The 23,289-nt window shown below is 39.0% G+C and overlaps 1 protein-coding gene across 6 annotated transcripts; it reads left to right on the top strand.

Moving 5' to 3' along the window:
* The first annotated feature begins 333 nt into the window (after positions 1–333).
* On the top strand, positions 334–17,061 carry LOC123857441 (olfactory receptor 51E2). Of its 6 annotated transcripts, none has more exons than XM_064577023.1 (4): positions 334–510; positions 6,799–6,908; positions 14,443–15,459; positions 16,757–17,061. In XM_064577023.1, the coding sequence occupies exons 3-4, from the start codon at positions 14,492–14,494 to the stop codon at positions 16,911–16,913; spliced, it is 1,125 nt and encodes a 374-aa protein (XP_064433093.1). In that variant the 5' UTR covers positions 334–510; positions 6,799–6,908; positions 14,443–14,491; the 3' UTR covers positions 16,914–17,061. The 6 variants fall into 6 exon arrangements, 5 of the variants coding, with proteins under 5 accessions (XP_064433093.1, XP_064433091.1, XP_064433092.1 ...); XM_064577021.1 differs by lacking the exon at positions 6,799–6,908 and adding an exon at positions 6,280–6,678; XM_064577022.1 differs by lacking the exon at positions 6,799–6,908 and adding an exon at positions 6,246–6,678.
* Positions 17,062–23,289: the final 6,228 nt, after the last annotated feature.

The following is a 23,289-nucleotide window of genomic DNA, read 5'->3' as shown; positions in this document are numbered from 1 at the left end:
TCATTTTTTAAAATACTCTTTAGGGTGACTGCTTAGGGGCATGGGATTTCTCTTTGCAGTAATAAAATTTTCTAAAAGACCATGATGATGCTTGTACAACTCAGTAAATTTACTATAAACTATTGAATTGTACATTTTAAATGGGTGAATTTTATGATATGTGAATTATGTCTTAAAATTATTTTTACAAAAAAACACTTCAATAAAAGGGCACAAGGACAAAAAAAAATTACATCAGCCTATAAAGCACATGACCACAATAAGTAATTGCGTAATGGAACAAACAGACAAAGACTGTATAAGGCAAAAGAAGCCTTCTGGGAACCACCATACCCCTGGAGACACAGTGAGTGACACCACCAGCAGGAATGGGCCTCTCAGCTCTGTGCCTGTCTCCATTCAGGCTGGAACAAGTCTCCTCATAAACTCGGTCCTCCCCCTGGAATCTGAAGTCTCCTCAACCTTCTGAGTCAACCTGAGAGGGACAAGCAGAACTGCTGTACAAACTCTGTAAGTAAAACCATTTTGTTCGATGAAAAGACTTGACTCTAGGTGAGCCAAACTTTCTTATCCACAGGAAGAATTTTCTCACAATGTTCAGAATTAGATAAGATAGTGAGATGGTGGGCTGAGGTGGACAGCAGAATTTATAGAATTATTTATTCTCAGGAAACCTGCAGAGAAAGGGCATTTTGTCTGCCCCATGTGGTTTGCATAGTTTGTGGTTTGTTAAGCAAATAGCTTAATCATTTATATATAAGTTATCATAGTTAGTGGTTTGGTGCTTGAGAAAACCAAAGAGGTTGTCAGGAGCTGAATAACACATTTCTAAGCCCAATTATTCTTACTAAAACTTTAAAAAAATACCAATTTTGAACACTTACTGCATGCAAGGCACTGTATTAGGTGCAGTATATAGTCTACCTTATAGATGAGGAAACTTGATCAAAGAAAGTTTACACTACTTATACATGAAACCATAGTTTTGGGGAGCATAGTGTGGGAATTTTTTTTTAAAAATTGGGTTTAAAATTCCAATTCTGACATTCACTAGCTGTGTGTGATTCTGAATATGTTTCATAACCTCTCTCATACTCGGTTACCAGAAAAGAGGAATCAAAGTGAATTTAGTAATACTTGCCAAATGATGTTGTAATAAGAATTAAAAGAATGTTTCTCAAATGCTTAGCTCTGTAACTTTCACAGAACAAATTCCAATAAATGGTAGCTGTTGTTATGAGTAATATTTTTTATTATTGCTACAAAAAGTCTCAAAACTAGTTGGTGTCTAAGCAAGGACCTGAACCTAGATCAGTCACATGTTATAGCGATGCCATTATCAATGGCTTGGACAATATTGATAATGCTATATGGTTGTTCAGGAGTTAAAGACATAGAAGCCATAGCTCATAATAGTTCAATGAAAGAAGAGCATCACTGTGATCTGGGAGGACAGGAAAATTAATTAGGAGACTATAGCTTATCTCTTACAAGAGAAAAGGAAGGTTGTACATGGATTGGAGAGGATGGATTGAACAGATTCCAGGGCGATAGCAGCACAGAGTAGTTTGGGGGAATTTTAGTACCTCCCCCTGATAAATCCATTAGTCCCCCTTTATTCTTTGATATGAACAGGTAAGTCTGTTCAATTAAGGAAAGCACAATGAAGTACAGCTTTAAGCACCCACTATGAACCACATTGCTATTACTCAGCCCTCAAATAGAAAACTCCGGATTCTCCAGTTTTTGACATTTTAGAAGTAAAATCAATAAGTATTTAACGAACATTGGTATGTAGGGGATGAGAGAGAGGGAGAAAAGTGTGTGTATGTGTGTATGTGAGGGCAGTAACTCTGATTAGATGATCTGTTAGTTTGATGTCATTTACAGACAAATGAGGCATAGGAGAGAGAGTCGGGTTTGGAATGAGGGAAGGAATGAGATCCATTTGGCTCATATTGTGATTGGGGTATCTGAGGGATTATGGATGGGAGTATGCCTCAAGGGTAGATAGTTCATTCATTTTTTTCCCACTGGCACTAAGCAGAGAGCTTTGACCTGTTCTCCAAACTGCTGCCCATTAGTTTTTCAAATTGCCTACTTGATCACCTCACTCTAGTTCCAGGATTCATGACTGCCTTCAAGTTTCAGCCCAGACATTTTGCCATGGCTTCAAAGATCCTGTTAACTTTTGAAATACAGAACTCAGGAGAATCTATAATTAGATTTCAGATTCGCATGTCATCTGAATATAAGTGCTATTTAAAGCTGTGGGAAAAACTAAGATATTCCAAAGAGAGTATACCAGAGAGAAGAAAAAAACAGGGGCTTCTTTCTATGAATCATGGATCACTGCATCAAAAACTAATGATATATTGTATGGTGACTAATATAACATAATGAAATAAAAGTAAAAAAAAAAAACAGGGGCTCCTTGAAAGAAAAGGACTCTTAAAAAACACAACTGAAAAGACAGAGCAAAAATACTGTTCAATAAAGAAATTAAATAAAAACACAGAATAACTACACTGAAGCTAATGAAGGAGAAAGTGCCTAAAGAAAAGGTGCCTAAAACTGTGAAAATTTGAGATGAGAGAGAGGAAAACAAATCTGAAGATAAACTTTTGGACTTGGTATTTAGAAAGTGTTTGGTGACATGAGTTGGAGAATTTCCTGAGAGTCATTAGAGAAAGAACCCAGATTATTACTGAAGGTGAAGGGATAATAAACACAGGCAGACTGTCCTTCAAATAATGTGTTTTGTCATTATAAAAGATAAGGCAGGAAATTGAGAGAGAAACAGGGTTTGTCTCTTATTTCCCATACTAACAAAGCACAGGGGCCAATTAAGAAAGATGGTCAATATATCTTAGTTGAATTGAATGTCATGTTGAAAACATCTATATAAATGTGTGGGAAGCTTTCATTAATGGTTTGGGGTATAACTTGAGAACTGAAGCTGCAGAAAGGGAGCCACTGGTACTACCTAAGATACTAAAGAAGGAAAGGAATTTTGTTAGGGTTAAGGGAGAAGAAATGAGAATGATTTGTTTAGTTATTCATAAAATATTTGGAAACGCCTAGCTCTTGATGCTCTGCAACTAAAATTGAAGTTCCCTCTCCTTTCCATGGAATGAAAGGTGTTCATGTCCTGGCCCGGCTGATTTCTCTTGCTCAGCTCCCACGTCACCCAGTATCATATTTAAGGCTCCAGCATTTTAATTTTGTTGTAGTTGTCCAACCAACCCTGTTATTATTTCATTTGGTTTCTGCTCATGTTTTTATCTATGTCAAGAACACCATTTTCCTGCTTTAAATCCTTGTAAACTCACATCCACCCATCAAAACATTACACAGTTCTAATTCATCTACTCAGTTAAGAGTTCTTGGAACTAATTCTTCTTGACACACACAGACACATTCATGTATACACACACTCAGAATCTGTCGCTCCGAACTATCCTGTCTTATCACTTAGAAATACCTCATCCAATGCACTCTACAGCTAGAGGTATTTGTCTCTGAATCCTCTTATATGCAGTGTGCCTGGCATGTAGTAGGTGTTCCCCAAACTGGTAATTTTTCATTTTCATAGGAGTCACTGGGCTCTTATTAAAGATACAGTTTTCAGCCTTAAAAAGATGAGGTGTTGACAACCTCTCTGGTTTTCTCAGGCACCAAACCACTGTCATTTTATTTGCTTCATATCCTTACTGCTGACACAATACCCAGTGAGCTCCCAGTTTGATACTGAAATGAACTAAGCATTGGTGATGGGTGATCAAGAGCTTAGATGGAGTTATTGGCTATGAAAACCAATAAGGAATCTTCTATGTCTGCACCCAGCATGGATGAGGAGAGGGTACAGGAAGACACAGTTGTAGAGCAATGGAAAGGAAGGAATTTGAGGGAGTTCTCTTCTGCCAGACTCAATTCAGATCAGTTCAGCCTACACATTATGTTTTTCTTCTGATCCCTCAACAAGAAAGGGAAGGGAAAAAACTGACAAGAATGAAAATGTGTAATGAATAAATTGTTTAAATTAATAAAATAATGTAAAGGGAGCCATGAAGAAATTAGGATGAAAGAGAAATTGTTCTAGTAACAATTTTAAAAAAAAGATCTCTTATGAAATTTCCTAGCACTCAATAACAAAAGTTACACCTCAATCTTTGCACGTCATAGCGACAAGCATCGTGAAAATCTTCATGACAGCTAGACATAAGTGACATGTATGGAGGCACTCTGCACCCCCAGAATTCTTTTTTGTCATTCACCACTGGACCCTAGATGTTGAAGTTATTTATAAACGGTGCTATTCTTTCTCCCTCACTTGATTTTAAACTCTTTAAGAGTTCATTCTGGCTCAACACTTTCACATATGCCACTCTAGTAGCCTTGGAATACTTCATTTCTATTTACACAAAACATAGCAATCTTTCAAGCACTGATTTTCCTAAGAAGACTTCTCCATACCCCAAGCCTTTTACACACAGTTGAACTGTGTGTGCAATTATGAACTTTTTCATAATTACTCTAGCTTCCATGGACTCCAGGAAGTTGTTAACCTCAAAAGTTGAGACCCAGGTTCCGGAAATTAATAGTAAATAAACAGGTCAAAGACTTGCGGAACATGAGAGGTGAGCCCCTTTTTTTAAATTATCATAAGTACTATTCATTTAATAAGTAGAGTTTTAGTTTGCCTTTCTGATCAATATGTATTTTTAAAAACTATAATTACTAAAAGTGTTTTCAGAAATCAATATATTTATGAAAAGTGCTAATAGAACTTGTTAAACATCAAATTTGTTAAACTTGTTAACTTTCAAAGTTTCATAATTAACTGAAATGCATGCCAGTTGAGCAAATCTGTATCCAATTCATTTCAGCATAATGTCAGTTGTATTCATGACACTCAATAAACAGGCACCAGAAGCACTGCCAAAAAGAAAATGCTCCCTTTCTTAATGAATGTTTCCTTTCTGTCAACTCTTATTCCTATTAGGAGGTTTGATCATACATTTCTAACAGTAATTTCATTGGTTCCCTGAGGACATTCTTATGACTCTAAACTGTAGAGTCTAAAGTTATAGTTTACTTATTGTGTCAATTCATGTAACTTAGCACTTCTTTTTCCTCTAATTTTTCATTGATTTCAATTAAATATTTCCCAATTTTTTTAAACTAAGATTTCTTTAGGGAATCCTTGAGGTACTTTATCTGAGTGAACTTGAGTGGTCTGGAAAACATTTAGGTTCCCCTGAGGAATAGTTACCTTACTGACTGAACCCTCTCCAGTCACAGCCCTAATGTCTGCTTTCCCAAGACTCCCATTTCAACTCATACATACCCATCTGAAGAGCCTGAAATTCTGTACTCAATGAAAAATGAAATGTAATGTTCACAGTAAAGGTATATCTTTCCCTCCAAGGCAAAACAGTAAAATTCTATGAAATATCTCCTGAGAAGTATGTCTTAACAAAATGGAGAACAACCAATCTTCAGGCAGATGAAGAGAGAACTCTATCTGTATAAGGCAGCATGCTATATCATATGGGGGGGGTTGGGGGGGGACAGAGGCCTCTAAGGTGGTAGGTCTGTGTTCTAACTCCACCTCCCAAATGAGACACCAGATGCTACACTGCAGGTGTCACTTTCAAGGTTAGATACCATAGACAATCTGCACATGACTGCACTGGTGCCTAAGCCATCTGTTAGCGTGTCATATGTGTTTTTTATCATAAGTATCTCTCTCAATATTTTCTGGCTTCCCAAATTGTCTATAAGCTTCTCTGCTTTCTACACTTGAGGCCGATATAGTATTGCTGCTCCACAGTCCCAGTCTACTTTTCTCCGATGCCAACTATATGGAAAAACTAACCTGCTACCTCTTTATCACAATTTGAAAATCCAGAAAAGGTGAAATATAATTGACCAATCTTGACTAAAGTGACTTCCCTTCGTCCAGTCATCTCTGGCTGGAGAAATGGAAGGAAAGGTCACACAGTATGAACATAGCTACCAGCAAAGGGTCCCAGGAAAGAAAAATGATGGGCTGAGGTACATATAAGAAAAAGAATGGTACCCTACTACAGCAGTTGAAATCTTAATGATTCCTTTATCAATTTCAATGAGAAATTCATTTTTACATAGTATATAAATATTTGTCTTCGGTTAGTTTTGGTTGAATAAAATTATTTGTAATTGGATTAATACCAAAAAATGCAGTTTTGTTGTTGTTCCAGAGTTTCATCTTGGAACTCTGTATTTTTAATCCAGCATTTCAAACTTCTGGAATACCACATCTACTTCCATCATTTTCCTGCTAACTGGTGTTCCTGGGCTGGAAGCCTTCCACACCTGGATCTCCATTCCCTTCTGCTTTCTCTACATAACCACCCTCTCGGGAAACAGCCTGATCCTCTTTGCCATTGTCACCCAGCCCAGCCTCCATGAACCCATGTATTATTTCCTCTCCATGCTGTCCACCACTGACCTCGGCCTGTCCATATCCATCCCGGTCACCATGTTGGGTATATTCTGGTTCGACGTCAGGGAGATCAGCTTTAATGCCTGCTTGTCACAGATGTTCTTTATTAAACTCTTCACTGTCATGGAATCCTCAGTGCTGTTGGCCATGGCCTTTGGTCGTTTTGTGGCCATCTCTAATCCACTCAGGTATGCCACCATTTTAACTGATTCCAGAATAGCTCAAATTGGAGTGGCAATTGTCATCAGGGGGACACTAAGGCTGACACCAATGGTTGCACTTCTTAAAAGACTGTCCTTCTGCCACAGCCACGTGCTCCACCACTCCTACTGCTTCCACCCTGATGTAATGAAGCTCTCGTGCACAGAAACCAGGATCAGCAATGCAGTTGGGTTGACTGCCATGATCTCTACTGTTGGTGTGGACTCAATCCTCATCCTCCTTTTTTACATTTTGATTATTAAGACTGTCCTCAGCATTGCATCCCCAGAAGAGAAGAAGAAAGTCTTCAGCACATGTATCTCCCATATTGGGGCTGTTGCTATTTTCTGCCTTCCATTGATCAGTCTGTCCTTTGTTCACAGATTTGGGAAACAAGCCCCAGCCTATGTTCATACAATGATTGCTAACACGTACCTCCTGATCTCTCCTGTAATGAACCCCAATATCTACAGTGTGAAGACCAAACAGATACGCAGAGCTGTGATAAAAATTCTCCATTCCAAAGATACATAGAATCACAGAATTCTAGAGATGGCCTACATTGTCAATTTAAAACAAAACTGGTGATCATGAAACAAAAATTTAAAATTAAAGTTGGCATATATTTAGAACATCAGCTAGCTTGACTTTTTATTTTACAGCTGAGGAGACAGACACATAAAAATAGAAGGAATGAACAGTGTAAAGCCCTAAATCTATCATTTCTCCCACCCATCACTGTTCATTCTGAACTGTTGTTTATCCTGCCAACAAACTGTATCTTCTGACTTTGTCCACTTTAGAGCAGTTGGAATGACACATTATGAGAAAGCTGCTCCTTTAGGAGAAATAGGTAGTATTTTTCTAACGCAACAATAATTTTTACTAACATTTATTATTTCCTTTGACTAGTCACAGTTCTTAGTGTTTTTTCCATTTACTAACACATATCTAAAACAACATTATAAGGTAGTTACTTCTCTGAGCAATGAGAAAGTTGAGGCACAAAAATGTTAAGTTACTTGCTTAAACAGCTCATAAACAACAGAACCATATTTCACATGCATGCAAACTGATTCCAGGGTCCCCCAACTCTCAACTTTAGCTATACTTCTACCGATAATATAAACTAAATATAAGTATACATGTATATAATTTGTATATATACATATATATGAGTCTATGTAATTTGTACTAGGGGACATAAAGAAGCAAAACAAATAAACAAAAAACCCCACAACTCTATCCTCTAGAAATTTTCAACCAAATTACGGAGAAAAAGCCCAAAACATAATTTTCAAACCTGAAAAATACAAATGTATTTCTACCTGATATTCTTTCCAAACTAAACATATTCCAGAATTTCTCTCTGCCTTCCATCAACCTTCTGCCCCAGCAGAAACTCAAAAATGACTAAGAATTGCAAATGAATTTCGCTTTGTGTCATTTACTTGGAAATGTTTAATTTGTGGCATATGCTTCATATAATGGCTTAATTCAGGAAGTTAATTATTATTTCCAACCTGGGGATGTCCATTAATTCTCAAATATTTAAAGCACATATTTCAATGACACATTGGTATCACTCAGTAAAGATAGGCCCTATAGGTGGCAGCAGATCCAGCAAGGAAGGATTAGTCAGTCATATCTACAGGGAATTTGTTAAGTGACAACAGTACTATTTAATAACCAGGATGGTGTCAAAATTCTCAGTATGTTTGACAATAACATTTTCAGGCTCCATTATTGTTGGTCTTCATTTCCCTGATCTTTGTATGTTGGAATGTTCTAGGATTTTGTTCTCAGACCTGTTTTTTCTTCATTATATTCCCATTTTTGGTTATCTCATCTAGCATCATGGCTTTGAATCCCACCTACATGCTGGCAAATCCCAAATTAATATTTATAGTCCAGACTCATATCCTGTGTATCAGTACTCCTACTTGAATGTTTAATAGTCATCTCAGACTCATCATGTCCAAAAACATATCCTAATATTCACATCAATCATGTCTTTCCTAACTCAGAAACTCTATTTTTCATGTTGCTGAGATAGAATTCTTGGAGTTACTACTGATACCTGTCTGTCTCTCCCACTCCACATCCAACCTATCAGCAAATGCTGATGACTCTTTTTCAGATATTCCAGATATTAATACCTGGAATCTAGCTACTTTCTACCACCTCTACTGCTGCCACCATGTGCCAAGCCATCATCATCTTGGACCTGAAATATAACAGTCTCCTAGTAGATCTTCCTTCATCCACTTTTGCTTTACTTTCCCCATGGTAGTTAGAATGATTATTTTAATACATAAAACAGATCATGCCACTTCCGTTCAACATGTCCAGTGGCCCCCTGTCTTACCCAAGGAAAATTCTATTCATTATAGTCATTATAATATCTCATTAGGATCTATATGATTTAACTCCCCTCTACCATCCCAACTTCATCTCCTACTACTCTCCCCTTTATTCATTCTACTACACCTGCACCACTTCCAAATATTTCCTTAAACTCACCATACCATGCTTCAACATCAAACTTCACACTTTGTTTTTGTTTTTTAAGATTTTATTTATTTATTTGACAGAGAGAGAGAGACAGCAAGAGAGGGAACACAAGCAGGGGGAGTGGGAGAGGGAGAAGCAGGCTTCCCGCGGAGCAGAGAGCCCAATGCAGGACTCGATCCCAGGACTCTTGGATCATGACCTGAGCCAAAGGCAGACACTTAAAGACTGAGCCATCCAGGCACCCCAAACTTCACACTTTCTGTCCTCCCTACTTGGAATATTCTTCAGACACCCTCGTGACTTACTGCCTCACCTCATGCAGGTCTCTGCCTAAGTGTTACCTTCCTACAGGGCCCCTGACACTAAAAATAACACCACCAACTCTCCCTCAATTCCTGTCTGCATTCACTCTCTTCCTTAGCTATCTTATTTTTAATACCTGGCACTCCCTACACCCACCAAAATATTAAATACCTATTTATTTCTTCTCTAGTTTCCCCATTACCAGGTAAGATCTTTGAGAATAAGAATTTTGTTTCATTCATGCTGCCTTCCAGACCCCAAACCAGGGTCTGCCACATAATAAAATAATAGTAACCCTGAATGAACTGGCTCTATTTACCTCTCAAGGCTCATTGCTTGCCCTCTGTTCAGTGCTCCAGGCACAACAAACCACTTGCATTTCTTAGTTGTGATTGCTCTGGATCACTCATAAGCCTTTGCACAAGCTGTTACCTCCCTCTATAGCACCCTCACTATTTCCCTTCTCCTGACTTAGAATAGAAATGACTTTCTCTTGGAGACATTTCCTGATTTCTCAAGCCTGTCTGGTGTCCTTTCCAGGTGCTTCTGCAGTACCTTGTGCTTCTTTCTCAGGACATCCCTTTTCAGACTCTCCTATAACTGTTTCCTCACCACAGACTCTGTGACCACTTCCCAAGACCAGGGACTACGACTCACTCATTCACTGTTGGAAAGAAGTGAAAAAGTTCAGATGATGTAGATTTATAGGCTGGATATTTGTTTGTTTGTGGGGGGAAAGAAAGAAACTTCGAGAAGAATGATGGCGTACACAGAGTTCTAAAAATCAGAATGAGAAGGAACTTCAGTCTAAAAAACCAGACAGCCAAGATGTTCATACTACTTCTACAGATGTTTCTCTCCTACCTCACCACCCCCTACACACAATAACCTATGGATGGCCCTACTATTCAACAATCCTGAAAACTTATAAGCTTTTCTCACTAGGGAGTGGGTAATTTGGACAATTTGGGAATGGGTGATTTGCAGAGCAAATGTCACCTCTGCCCAAAGTGGACAAGCTCACAATGAACTGGAGACTTTCCTGAAAGCCAGGGCAATAGTAGACACATGGCTGCTGTTGTAGCTGCCTGAATTCAAGTTGAAATCTTTAACTGTCCTGTAAAAAGTCCTATAAAGCCCTATATGACCCAATTCCCTATTATCTATCTCTATCTATCTCTCTATTATTCTTCTCTTTGTTCTCTCTGCTCAGGCACACTGGCCTCGTTATTCTAAACCCCCAGATATACTCCCTTCTCAGAAGCTTTGCAATTTCTGTTCTTTCTCCTTTGGATGGTCTTCCTCAGAGATCTCATGGATATATTGCTTACTCCCTCCAGAATTCTCCTCAAATGACTCCATTATGTGAGGCATTCCCTGCCAACTTCATTTAAAATTTCAACTGCCCATCCCAATATTTACCTGTTCTCTTCTTCCCTTTATTTTTTCTCCTTAGGTAGTCATAAGGAGAAACTATTTAGTTTCTCATATTAACCATGGACTGTGTGTCCCTCTCATCAGGATGTATAATCCATAACGGTGGGCTTAAAAAAATAATTGCATATCTTGTTACATTGCAGACCCCTGATAAATATTTGTTAAATGCAAGTGAATAAAGAATCAGAATACCTAGTTCTCTGACCAATATTATCACTAATAACCCTGCGACCAAGGCAAAGAGCCTTCATCTCATCCATTCCCTATCTGTAACACAGGTGCAAGAGAGTGGCTTCCCTACCTCAAGGTCTATTTCATCAACTGAAAGAAAAGCTGGGAATGAAAAACTGAAGTGCATGCCCTTATTCTGAGTTATGGGAATTACTGGTTTTTTGTACCCATTTTGGTTTTTAAAGAGGATGTGAACTCTGAGAGCCCAGGGACATAACTATACATCCATGTTGCCTGTCATGTCTAGCAAAGTGGCTAATGAGGAAAAGCTCTAACCACTGCTGCTACCTGGGGGAGTCTGAGTTATTTGGAAGAATGGGGACAGATTGTCAAGAGCCCTGGATGTGTAAGTGTGGGAGTGACGGCAGAGGCAGTGGCAGTGCCCCCTTTGTGATCACGCCCCACAACACACACACACCAGACAGAAACAGTGGGAAGCCCATGGAAGTGACATACAAGTGAACATGGAGATACTGTCCCCTGCCTGCCAAGCCCCAGGGGCCTCAGTCTGTACTCCCACAGCCTGTTCCCATGGGCCTCCTAGGCAGCATTATAAATAGGCCTGTGCTTGAAAGGGTGAGCCAGCTCCAGCTGCTCTCTCCTAGAATTGCGTGGTTTTCAAGTGAGTGCACCCTCACTTGGGAGTGGGAAGGCCAAACTCCTACCATCCTAAGAGACCCTGAGGACTCCACAACTGTCTCATGGCAGAAGGGGGAAACCCAAATGCACCTTCACAGGCTGAGAAGAAATGTCCCAGAGCACTAGCAGACAGTCCGGAAAGGCAAGTAAGAATGAACGCAAAAGCCACATTCAGACCCAAAGAGAAGCTAAAATTGGTTCTAGCCAAAGGTCACTTTAGGCAGAAGGCCAGGCAACATGGGAGAGAGATATGAGGTCTTCTGGGATAGGTAACTGGGGAGACAAGATAATGGCCCAAAGTCTTAGACTGCTACTAGAAAAACAGAAAAGATGCACTGCAGAAAGAGGAGTCAGGAAAGGATCCAACTCTGTGGCCAACAAAGACCTTTATATCTGTGGGTACTCACACTGTAGCATGGGCAAGAGGCTTAGGGAAAGGGGAAATACATTACTGTGCTCTCCCTGCAACCCCTCCACGCCTTTTCCTTCATCCTGGGCCCCATTTCTCTTGGACACAGAGGTCCAGTGAGCTGGCCTCCCTCCAGGGAAGTTTCCTTAGCATTACCCATACTTTTCAGCCTGACTTGTTTAGATTTCTGAATCTCTCTCCCTAAGCTACCCATGATAGATACATAGATGGTTGGATGGATACAAGACATAAGCTATCTTTTATCTCACTGAAGGATGCAATTATATGCCTATTAAAAGGGCTTCTCATTCTCTGATAGCAGCTTGTGGCCAAATTTGGGATCTCACATTTGTCAGGAGAGTAGCTATTATGTCTTTGCATAAGATCTGAGGATAGGGAGAAGAGCAAATAGTGGTCAGAGGTGTGAATTCTGTGACCTTTGAATCTTGGATTTGTTCTTCCTTGCTTATTCATTATGGGGATAATCCAAGTCAAATCTTTTAGTTCCTATTTTATCACACTATATTTTAAGACTGCTGGTCTCCAAACCCTCTCCCCTAAAGCCAAATGAAAGAGAATCTCCCAGTTGCAGTATGGACCCAGATTAGGAGTGAAGAAGAATCCTGGGGAGATGAAGAGTTTTACATAACTACCACTGATGAAGACACCTGCAGAGTTAATTCCCAAGTTTCAGAGGTCCTTCTTCTTAAAGCCAAGCCTTTAGCTCTTTAGAAACAATTAGCTCTAAAGACCAGGGTACCTAAGGAGCCTAGCAGAGAAAGTGTTTGATGAGGTCAGATCCTAGTGTTTGGGCAGGGCAGGGGCAGAGCAATGCTGGGCTTCCAAAAACAAAAAGCTTTCCCTAACATGAATGGCTCGTTGGCAGAGGTTCCAGGAAAGACAAAGCTCTAGGAGTATCAAGACTCGACCCAAGTTCTCCTTGGGGTAAGGCGTGTGGCCTGGAGGCAGCTTTCAGGTGTGGAGAAACACATCAGCCAGGAGCAAAGAGAAAAGCCTTCACAAGGGACCATGCCAGGCAGCTAGGATCTGCTGGAGGCCACACACCCTGCCAGCACCTTCATCTCCAGATAAGTCACTGGAGGGAGCTACTCCTTTTCATTTGATGACCTCCAAAGGAGTTTCTTTTTTTTATTTAACAGATTGACTTGTGGTCTTTTTTTCTTAGGTTTTTTCCTCATCTTTTAAAAATTGCCATTTTTGTGTTTCTTTTTCCCCTTGCTGACCTTAGACCTGGGGACCCAGAATCCTGAAAATTTGAAGGAAAAAAAAAATTCCCTATCCCCACTGGCTTCATATACCCATTATTCTCTTCTCTGCCTAATTCCTACTCATGTTTGAAGACGGAACAAAAGGATTATCTTTGCCAGGAAGGTTCCTCTGATCGTGCCTCTCCCCCTCTCATGCATTAAATGCACACCTTAAGCTAACACTTATTCCAAAACTCTAATAACTGGGTTACTTGTCTATCTTCCACCATAGGTAGGGCATCTGAAGGGCAAAAGATGTGTCTTTCATCTCCGTATCATGAGCATCTAGCAAATAGCCTTGTACATAGTAGGTCATATAAGTAGATGCTTATAAAATGAATGAATAATTGAAGGAAAGAAAAGAAAAGAGAACATACCTGGAAAGGGTTCTCAATAGAGTATCTGTTAACACCTATCTGAGAAAAGGACCATCCAATATCCAGGTAATGAAGGTGTGGGCCAGGAGTCCAAAGAAATTTGGAAAGGATACATTTTGGGATAAGCATTGTTCTCCCCAGGTTCCATTTTTAAAATGTAAATGGGAGGTGCCTGAGTGGCTCGGTCAGTTGGGCATTCCAGTCTTTGTTTCAGCTCAGGTAATGATCTTGGGGTTCTGGGATCAAACCCCATGTTGGGCTCCACACTCAGCACTGAGTCTGCTTATCCCTTTCCCTCTGCTCCTCCCTCCACTTGTGCTTGCTCTCTCTCTCAAATAAAGTAAATAAATAAATCTAAAAAAAAATGTTTAATGTAAATGGACCTTGAGAGGAGCAATTGATAAATGAGTTTGAGCTATCCTTTTTCCCTTTGGAAGAGGGCTTCAGAGCTTATGAAAGAGCCTAAAGGGCTTGGAAGAGTGAGAGGGGAGAGTAGGAGAGGGAGAGCTAAGGTGCATACAGTTCCCAGGTTTCCAGGGTTGGCCTCTCTGATTGTGCTCCATGTCCTAGCAGGCTAGCAGGCTGCCAGGGTGACCTCACCCTCTCCAGCACCCCCTTCTTGATGCCAGCTATGAGCTCCTGCAACTTCACACATACCACCTTTGTACTTATTGGTATCCCAGGATTAGAAGAAGCCCATTTTTGGATCGGCTTCCCCCTGCTTTCAATGTATGCCGTGGCAGTGTTTGGAAACTGCATCGTGGTCTTCGTCGTAAGGACAGAGCGCAGCCTACATGCTCCCATGTACCTCTTTCTCTGCATGCTGGCAGCCATTGACCTGGCCTTGTCCACATCCACCATGCCCAAGATCCTTGCCCTCTTCTGGTTTGATTCCCGGGAGATTACTTTTGATGCCTGCATTACCCAGATGTTTTTTATTCATGCTCTCTCAGCTATTGAGTCCACTATCCTGCTGGCCATGGCCTTTGACCGTTATATAGCCATCTGCCACCCACTGCGCCATGCAGCAGTGCTCAACAATACAGTAACAGCCCAGATTGGCATGGTGGCTGTGGTCCGTGGATCCCTCTTCTTTATCCCACTGCCTCTGCTCATCAAGCGGCTGGCCTTCTGCCACTCCAATGTGCTCTCACACTCCTACTGTGTGCACCAGGATATGATGAAGCTGGCCTATGCAGACACGTTGCCCAATGTGATCTATGGTCTTACTGCCATTCTGTTGGTTATGGGCGTGGATGTCCTCTTCATCTCCTTGTCCTATTTTCTGATTATACGAACAGTTCTACAACTACCTTCCAAGTCAGAGCGGGCCAAGGCTTTTGGAACCTGTGTGTCACACATCGGTGTGGTGTTAGCCTTCTATGTTCCTCTCATTGGCCTCTCAGTGGTTCACCGTTTTGGAAACAGCCTTGATCCCATTGTGCATGTTCTCATGGGTGATGTTTATCTACTTCTGCCTCCTGTGATCAATCCCATCATCTACGGTGCCAAGACCAAACAGATCAGAACTCGGGTGCTAGCTATGTTCAAGATCAGCTATGACAAGGACCCTCAGGCTGTGGGGAACAGGTGATCCTTACCACTCCACTTTCCCTTATCTTTAATGGCTTGACATAAGGATTTCCTAATGCTAGCTTAATTCTAGTTGCCTATAAGCGTATCGATGATATTCTCAGCTGTGGCCTCTGAATTCTGCCTCTGCTTGGGGTGAAAGTTTGGAGGCTACCATGATTTCCTTCCATAGGTCAAAATGTTATTGATATTATTATTGTACCAAAAGTTTAAATTAGAAAATCCACTAATGTCCCAATATGTAGTAAAAAAACATAAAGAAGAGTGACAAAAAAATACAACTGGCTTTTTAACAAGGAAAAAATTATTCTACCTGACTAGTAATCTGAGAAATCATATATTAAAATAATAATTAGGCAGCATTTTTGTCTATTAAATTAGCAGTTTTTATTAATGAAAATTCACAATGTTGAAATATAAATTCATGACCATCAAAGGTGATGGTGTAATTGGCATATGTAGCAAGAACTTTTTAAAGGTTCTATGCTTTAATGCTATATTCTCACTTTTGGAAATTTATCCTAACAAAATATCCCTAAGTGCAGAAAGCAGGTTTTTCATAAAATATATTGGTTACACAATTATTTAGAGAAATCATATTAAAAATACTAGGATATAATATATAAAAGTAAGGAATAGTAAACTCAAGTATGGTCCATTAATTTAATGGAATATTATGTGGAATAATCTATATAAAAGGAATATTGTGTGACTTTTAAAGAATCTGCTATAAAATGAAACATGCATATAATGTTAAAAAATAAACAATAAGGACACATGATTGAAACTAATTTGAAAAGCACCTCTGCCTTGAAGGAAATGTGCTCAAATTAATAGTGATTCATTTTTGTTTTTACTTTCTAAATTTCTTTATTATGGAGATCTTGTTTAGCTGATGTGCAACTTTCAAAATGAAGAAAATGAAACTGACAATTTACATAAAATAAAGCTTGTCACAGACCTCACTGTTGGTTTACTATACATTATCTGGGAATTTATCTAAGCCCTACACAATAATGCCAATGAACATGTCTTGAGTGCTTATCATGTTCTAGGCCCTATGCTAAGTGCTTTAGTGGTTTTATCTGATTTTTAAAACAACTTTTTAGAGTAGGTACCATTTTTGCCCCCCATTACAAGTGAGAGAAATGAGATTTTCATTAACAAGATAACGAAGCCATACAGTTTGTGGGTGCTGTGCCAAGATTTGAAATTGAATTTGATAACCAAATACAGTAAGTTAATTCCCATGTTATATTGCTTCCTGTTTAACATCTGCCATTTATTTCCCCAGCTTGTGCAAATCCTGTTTTTTCTCTGCTGTGTGCCTTATTAAGATGAATGTATTTGTGTTGAGACATAACCCTGCCTTCATGAGCAACAAATCCAGAATACTACTCAGGTTTTATAGCCACTTTTCATGTTCCACAGCCTGCTTCTTCCCAGATTAAGGAAGAATATTTTTGTCTATTTATCTCTTATATATTCTCAATAATATTTCCCTTTTTTAAGTATATTCTGTACCTGTCAAACATTTTGAATGTCTGGGTTTTAACTTAGGTATAAGATATAATAAAATTCTATTTTAAATTTTGCTAAGTGTAATGTCTACTGCTTTTATACTTCTAGAATCCTATAAACTCAGATTTGAAGATACAGGAGGTTCCCTAGTCTACTTTCCCACCCCAGGTACTGTTTGCACAACTGTAAAGATGCTGATTGCATCAAGGTGGGATATTTCCATTGTATAGTTGAAATCAGATTTCATGAGAAGCTGAAATCTGACTATAATCATTCGTTCCCTTAATGGCTTCACTGAACAAATCTTGGGTGGGGGACTTGGGTGGATAAACCATGAGGGAGACTCCAATCTGTGGGCTCTTTCTTAGGAGAAGGAAACCACAGACACTTAACCTCTCTCCTGGAGAAGGGCCTTCCTAGTATATGTATCTGTAAGCATCCAATTGTGATTCCCTGCTCAAAGGTAGTAAAGTGGCCTCCAAAGTCATGCAGCTAATCAACGCAGATAGAATAGGCTGAATGAAAGAGAGAGGATGGAGGAAATGGGTGACTTCCCTAAAGAAACAAAGAGATACCCATGCTCTATAAAAGTAGAGATTCAGGTATCAGGACTTACCCCAAATAATTTTTATTTTTTTATTAGATTGAACCTCAGTAAGTCTCTCCCTATAACCTCCATCCTCTTCTATCTTCCTGTGCATTACTCAACCTTAAATCGTACCCTCCTGCCTACCCCCATATGCCTAAGAGCATGGCCAGATCGACAATTTAATAAAGCATGTATGTTTTGCTTTTAAAACTCTCACAGTATCCCAGTGCAATCCAACTTATTCATATTCTATTGCCATCTCCCCCACCCTTCCCTTTGCCCTAAGATTTTCATTTTTTTCTTTTAAACACTGCTTTCATTTTTTTAAGTTTTTATTTAAATTCCAGTTAGTTAACATACAGTGTAATATCGGTTTCAGGCGTACAATATAGTGATTCAGCACTTCCATACAACACCCAGTGCTCACCACAAGTGCCCTCCTTAGTCCGCATCACCTGTTTCACTCATCCCCCCCATCCACCTCCCCTCTGGTAACCATCAGTTTGTTCTCTATAGTTAAGAGTCTGTTTCTTGGCTTGTCTCTCCCTCTTCCTTTGCTCATTTTTTTGTTTCTTAAATTCCACATATGAGTGAAATCATACGGTATTTGTCTTTCTCTGACTGACTTATGCTAAGCGAAATAAGATTTTCATTTTTTAAAAATAGTTCAGGGACACCTAGGTGGCTAGAAAGGTGAAGCATCCGACTCTTGGTTTCAGCTCACGTCATGATCTCGGGGTCCTGGGATCAAGCCCAGCATACAGTCTACTTGTCCCTCTCCCGCCCCCTCTGTTTCTCCTCTCTCTCTCTTTCTCTCATAAATAAAATATTTTTTAAAAAGTAATTCAAAGACTTGTTTGCCAATATTCATAGCAACACTATATTCACAATAGCCAAAAAAGTGGAAATGACCCAAGTGCTCATCGACAGAGAAATAGATAAACAAAAGATGCTATATATATACAATAGAATATTACTGTATGACATTAAAAGGAATAAAATTTAGATACATTTGACAATATAGATAAACCCTGAGAATATTATGCTAAGTGAAACAAGTTACACACAAAAGGACAAATATTGTGTGATTCCATTTATATGAAATATGTAGGACAGGCAAATTCATAGAGATAGAAAGTAGGAGAGAGGTTACCAGGGGCTGGGGTGGGGGAGATTGAGGTATTTTTAATGAGTACATAGTTTCAATTTGGACTGACCAGAAAGTTCTAGACATGGATAGTGGTGATGGTTGCACAACACTGTACAACTAATTTAATGCTACTAAATTGCACATTTAAAAAATTCTTAAAATGGTAAATTTCATGTTATATTTATTTTACCACAATAAATAATCATGAAAGAAAAAAGGTAAAATTTTCATTATCATTATCAATTTTTTATCAAGAACATGTTGAGGAGCGGCTGGGTGGCTCAGTCAATTAAGCATCCGACTCTTGGTTTTGGCTCAAGTCATGATCTCAGGGCTGTGAGATAACAGCCCCATGTTGGGCTCAGCACTCAGCACAGAGTCTGCTTAAGATTCTTCCCCCTTCCTTCTCCCTCCCCCTCTGCTCCTCTCCCAGCTCAAACTCTAAATAAATAAATAAATAAATAAACTTAAAAAAAAAAAAGAATATGTTGAAACGATTATATTTTGGATACATTGAGTAAAGAAAATACCCTTTTATAAAAGTACCCAAAGAGGATGATATTTAATCTCCTGTATTAAGGGAAAGAAAGAGCGCTAGGATGGGATTTATGAGCTCTGAGCTATAGTTCCTATTCTACCTCTAGGTGGGTGACCTTGTCTAATAAACATAAATCTCTCTGAATTAACTCTATAAAACATGGTGATTAAATTAGATAATCTCTAAATCCCATCCTATTTTGAATATTATGTGCTCTGAACACTGAGAAGCCTTGAATAATTCCAAAGGGCCTGCAAGGCTGGAACCCTGCAGGGATTCCTGGAAACAGCCTTCTGCCTCACATATGAAAGCCAAGTCCCTTCCCTGAGGCCACACCTGCTATCTGCCCAAACAGTATTTATCAACTTGATCTCCTACCCCTGATTCTGCCATTAAGGCTCTTCCAAAACTCAAAACTGCTCTCAAAGATGGGGATTTTCCACCCCAGAAAATATTCACAAACTCTCTAAAAGGAAGCTCAATCCAATAGAAAGAGCAAACAGTTCTGACTCATCAAGCCAATTTACCCTCTGTGAGGCTTGTTTTCCTCCTCTGTTTATTAGGGATGATAACCGTATCTACCCCTCAGGGTTTTATGAGAATTATGTGCAACAATCCACACATAATGCTTAGCACAGAATTTAGTACATAGTACGAACTCAATAAATACTCATTATTACCATGGAGGGGGTGGCAGGTGACAATCCCTGCCTCACAGTGATATTGAGGGGATAGAGATGTGAATTTCTGCCTGTGGCAAGCAAGCCACAGATTCTTCTTAAACACTCACCTAGTTAGTCATTAGCCTGGAAGCTTGGAGTTTAAGAACTGGGTCTCTCTCTCTCACCTATACCAGGACTAAGTGTAGTGAATGGGGGAAGTAAGATCCAACTGGGATTCAAATGGGATTGAAATGATTTATCTTATGCACAAAAGGAGGAAAAACAACAGAAGGCCATAGTCCCAGGAAAATGTGATTGCTTTCTAGAAGGTGGCAAACTAAAGGGGGTGTTCTGGCCATTGCTTATTCCTTGTTCACATGGACCACAGTCCTGGGAAAGTGTTTGCCTTTTGATTCCCATTGATCTAGAAGGGCTTCCAGGAAGAGGCCCTCTGGAAACTTGGGGAGGTGAGTCAGTTCATAGAGGTGGTCCCAGGCAGCCCCTGCCGTGAGAGGCCTCTGGGTCTTAAGCAAGTACTCACTGAAGTGAGAGTATCTTTCCCAGTGAACAAGGATCTCCAGGGACTGAAGATCATAAAAACACTGCCCTGTTCCCAGTCATGTTTATGTTGGCCTGGTCAGTGGAGGGCACTAGTTTAGGTAGCCAATTCCCCTTGAGAGCCAGAGTCTGAGGTTGCCCGATAAGCAGGACAGCTCCCATCCCCAGCAATTTCATTTAGCCCCCATCTCTGAGCAGCAAACCATTTACTCCAGATTAGACTGACAAGAAATAAGGACAGAACATAAATTTGTTTTTTTCTGGGGCCAGACATTTCCCCAAGCTTTTTTTGTTATTAGAAGAAAAGATTTACCATCAATACGTATTTACAAGAGATTACCAGCATCACATATCTGAGATTCTTTCCGAAGATGATCACCACCAATTCTCCCAGCCCATGTGAAAATTCATGCCCAATGTCCATTTTTTATATCATTCAAAGTTAAATATTCAAGAATCAGTTATAATGTTCTGGGCCCTATAAAAGGTGAAAGGAACACAAAAATAAACAACAGTGGATATTACAGTGGGTGTCAGATATTATCCAAAAACAAGAGATAACAAGTGTTGACAAAGATGTGGAGAAAAGGGAACACTTGTACATTTTTGGTGGGAATGTCAATTAGTACAGTCACTATGAAAAACAGAATGAAAATAATTAAAAATAGGACTGCCATATATGATTCAGCAGTTCCACTTCTGTCTGGATATATATCCAAAGGAAATGACATCATTATCTCAATGAAATACCTGTACTCCCATATTCACTGCAGTATCGTTCCCTATAGCTAAGATATGGAAACAAGAAAAGGCATGGAATATTCAACCTTAAAAAAGAAGGAAATCCTGCCATTCGCAACAAGATGAAGGAATCTAAAGGTCATGATGCTACATGAAATATGAGAGAAGAGAAAGATAAATACTACATAGTACCACTTATATGTGTGATCAAGAAGAAAACAAGTCAAATTCATAGAAACAGAAAGCAGAATGGTTGTTGCCAGAGGCTGTGGATGGGGAAATAGGGAAGTTGGTAAAAGAATATAGACTTTCAGTTATATAAGAAGAATAAATGTTGAGGATCTAAGTATAACCTGGTGGATACAGTTGATAATACTATATTAGATAATTAAAATTTGCTGAGAGAGTAGAACTTAAATGTTCTCAGAAAGAAAGAAAAGGAAGGAAGGAAGGAAGGAAGAAAAAAAGAAAGAAAAGAAAGAAAGAAAAAGAAAGAAAGAAAGAAACAAAGAAACAAAGAAAGAAAGAAAGAGAAAGAAAGAAAGAAAGAAAGAAAGAAAGAAAGAAAGAAAGAAAGAAAGAAAGAAAGAGTAAATATGTAAGGTGATGGATGTGTTAATTAACTCAATGGTGGGAATCCTTTTACAGTGTATACAGATCATCACACTGTAGCCTTTAAATATATTACAAATTAATTTGTTAATTGTACCTCAATACATATATAAACTAACTCAAAATTGACCACTGACTTGAATGTAAAAAAAAAAAAATGTAAGCATAAATCTAAAACTTTTGGAAAAACTTAGGAGAAAATCTTCAGGATAGAGGGCAAAGTGTTCTTAGTCTTGTCACCAAAAGCATGATTCTTTTAAGGAAAAATTGGTAGATTAAGATTTATTAAAATTAAAAACTGCTTCTGTGTCAAAGACTCAGTTAAGAGGATGAAAAAACAACCTACAGAGTGGGAGAATATATTTGCAAATTACATATCTAAGAAAGGCCGAGTATCTAGAACAGATAAAGAACTCTGAAAACTCAACTAGAAAAAAATCTAATTAGAAATAGGCAAAAGACATGGAAAGACATTTCATGGAAAAAGAAACAGCTGCAAATAAACACATAAAAAGTTCAAAGTTATTAGCTAGGAGGAAATAAAAATTAAAAGTACAGCGAAGTATCACTACACAACCAACAGAATGGCTTTTTAAAAAAAAAGGTGAAAACATCAAATGCTAGCAAGGATATGGGGAAACTGGATCACTCATACAGTGCTGGCTGAATGTAAAGTGGTATAGCCAGCCACTCTGGAAAACATTTTGGCAGTTTCTAAAAATACTAAACATGCAACTAACATACGGCTGAGCATTTGTACTCCCAGGCATTCATCCTGGGAAATGAAGAGTTATGTTCACCAAAAGCTTTCACACAAATGTTTACAGCAGCTTTATGCATAATAGCCCAAAACTGGAAACACAGGTGTTCTTCAGCAGGAGAATGATTAAACTGTGGTACAACCATGCCCTGTAAATACTACTCAGCACTTAAAAGGAATGAACACTTCACACACAGAATAAGCTGGATAAATCTCCAGAGAATGATGCAGTGGGGAAAAAAAAAACCCAAACAATCCCAAAAGATTACATAGTGTATGATTTCATTCATATGACATTCTTGAATGACAAAATTATAGAGCTATAGAACACATTAGTGATTGTCAGAGACTAAACGGGGGATGGGAGGGAGAAAAGTGGATGGGGCTGTAAAAGGACAACATGAGGGATCCCTGTGGCTCTGGAAGTGTTCTGCATCTTTGCTGTAGCAATGTTGATATCTTTATTTTGATACTGCATTATTGTTTTGCAAGATGCTACCATTGGAGGAATTGGGTGAAGGGTACACGGGATCTCTATATTAAATATTACAACTGCATATGAATCTACAAACATCTCAAAATAAAAAGCTTGAAAAAAATCTTAAAGAGTCAATAAGGTTGGAAGATGCTGTTGGGAGTAGGAGGACCCTAGATGCACCTCATCCCACTAACACAAGTAGATAACTATCAAATCAT

This window comes from Mirounga angustirostris, unplaced genomic scaffold, assembly GCF_029215605.1.
Source record: "Mirounga angustirostris isolate CCGP_5_RB_7025 unplaced genomic scaffold, mMirAng1.0.hap1 SCAF_13, whole genome shotgun sequence".
Classification (NCBI taxonomy): Eukaryota; Metazoa; Chordata; class Mammalia; order Carnivora; family Phocidae; genus Mirounga; species Mirounga angustirostris.
The sequence above is the reverse complement of the archived record's forward strand: the minus strand, read 5'-3'. Positions and strand labels throughout refer to the sequence as shown.

Coding starts and splice junctions, on each gene's coding strand:
- LOC123857441 (XM_064577021.1), top strand. CDS start 6,461: ATGTATTATTTCCTCTCCATGCTGTCCACCACTGACCTCGGCCTGTCC. Junction 6,679..14,442: donor GCCATCTCTAATCCACTCAG/GTATGCCACCAT, acceptor ATGTCCTAGCAG/GCTAGCAGGCTGCCAGGGTG. Junction 15,460..16,756: donor CCTCAGGCTGTGGGGAACAG/GTGATCCTTACC, acceptor TTATTTCCCCAG/CTTGTGCAAATCCTGTTTTT.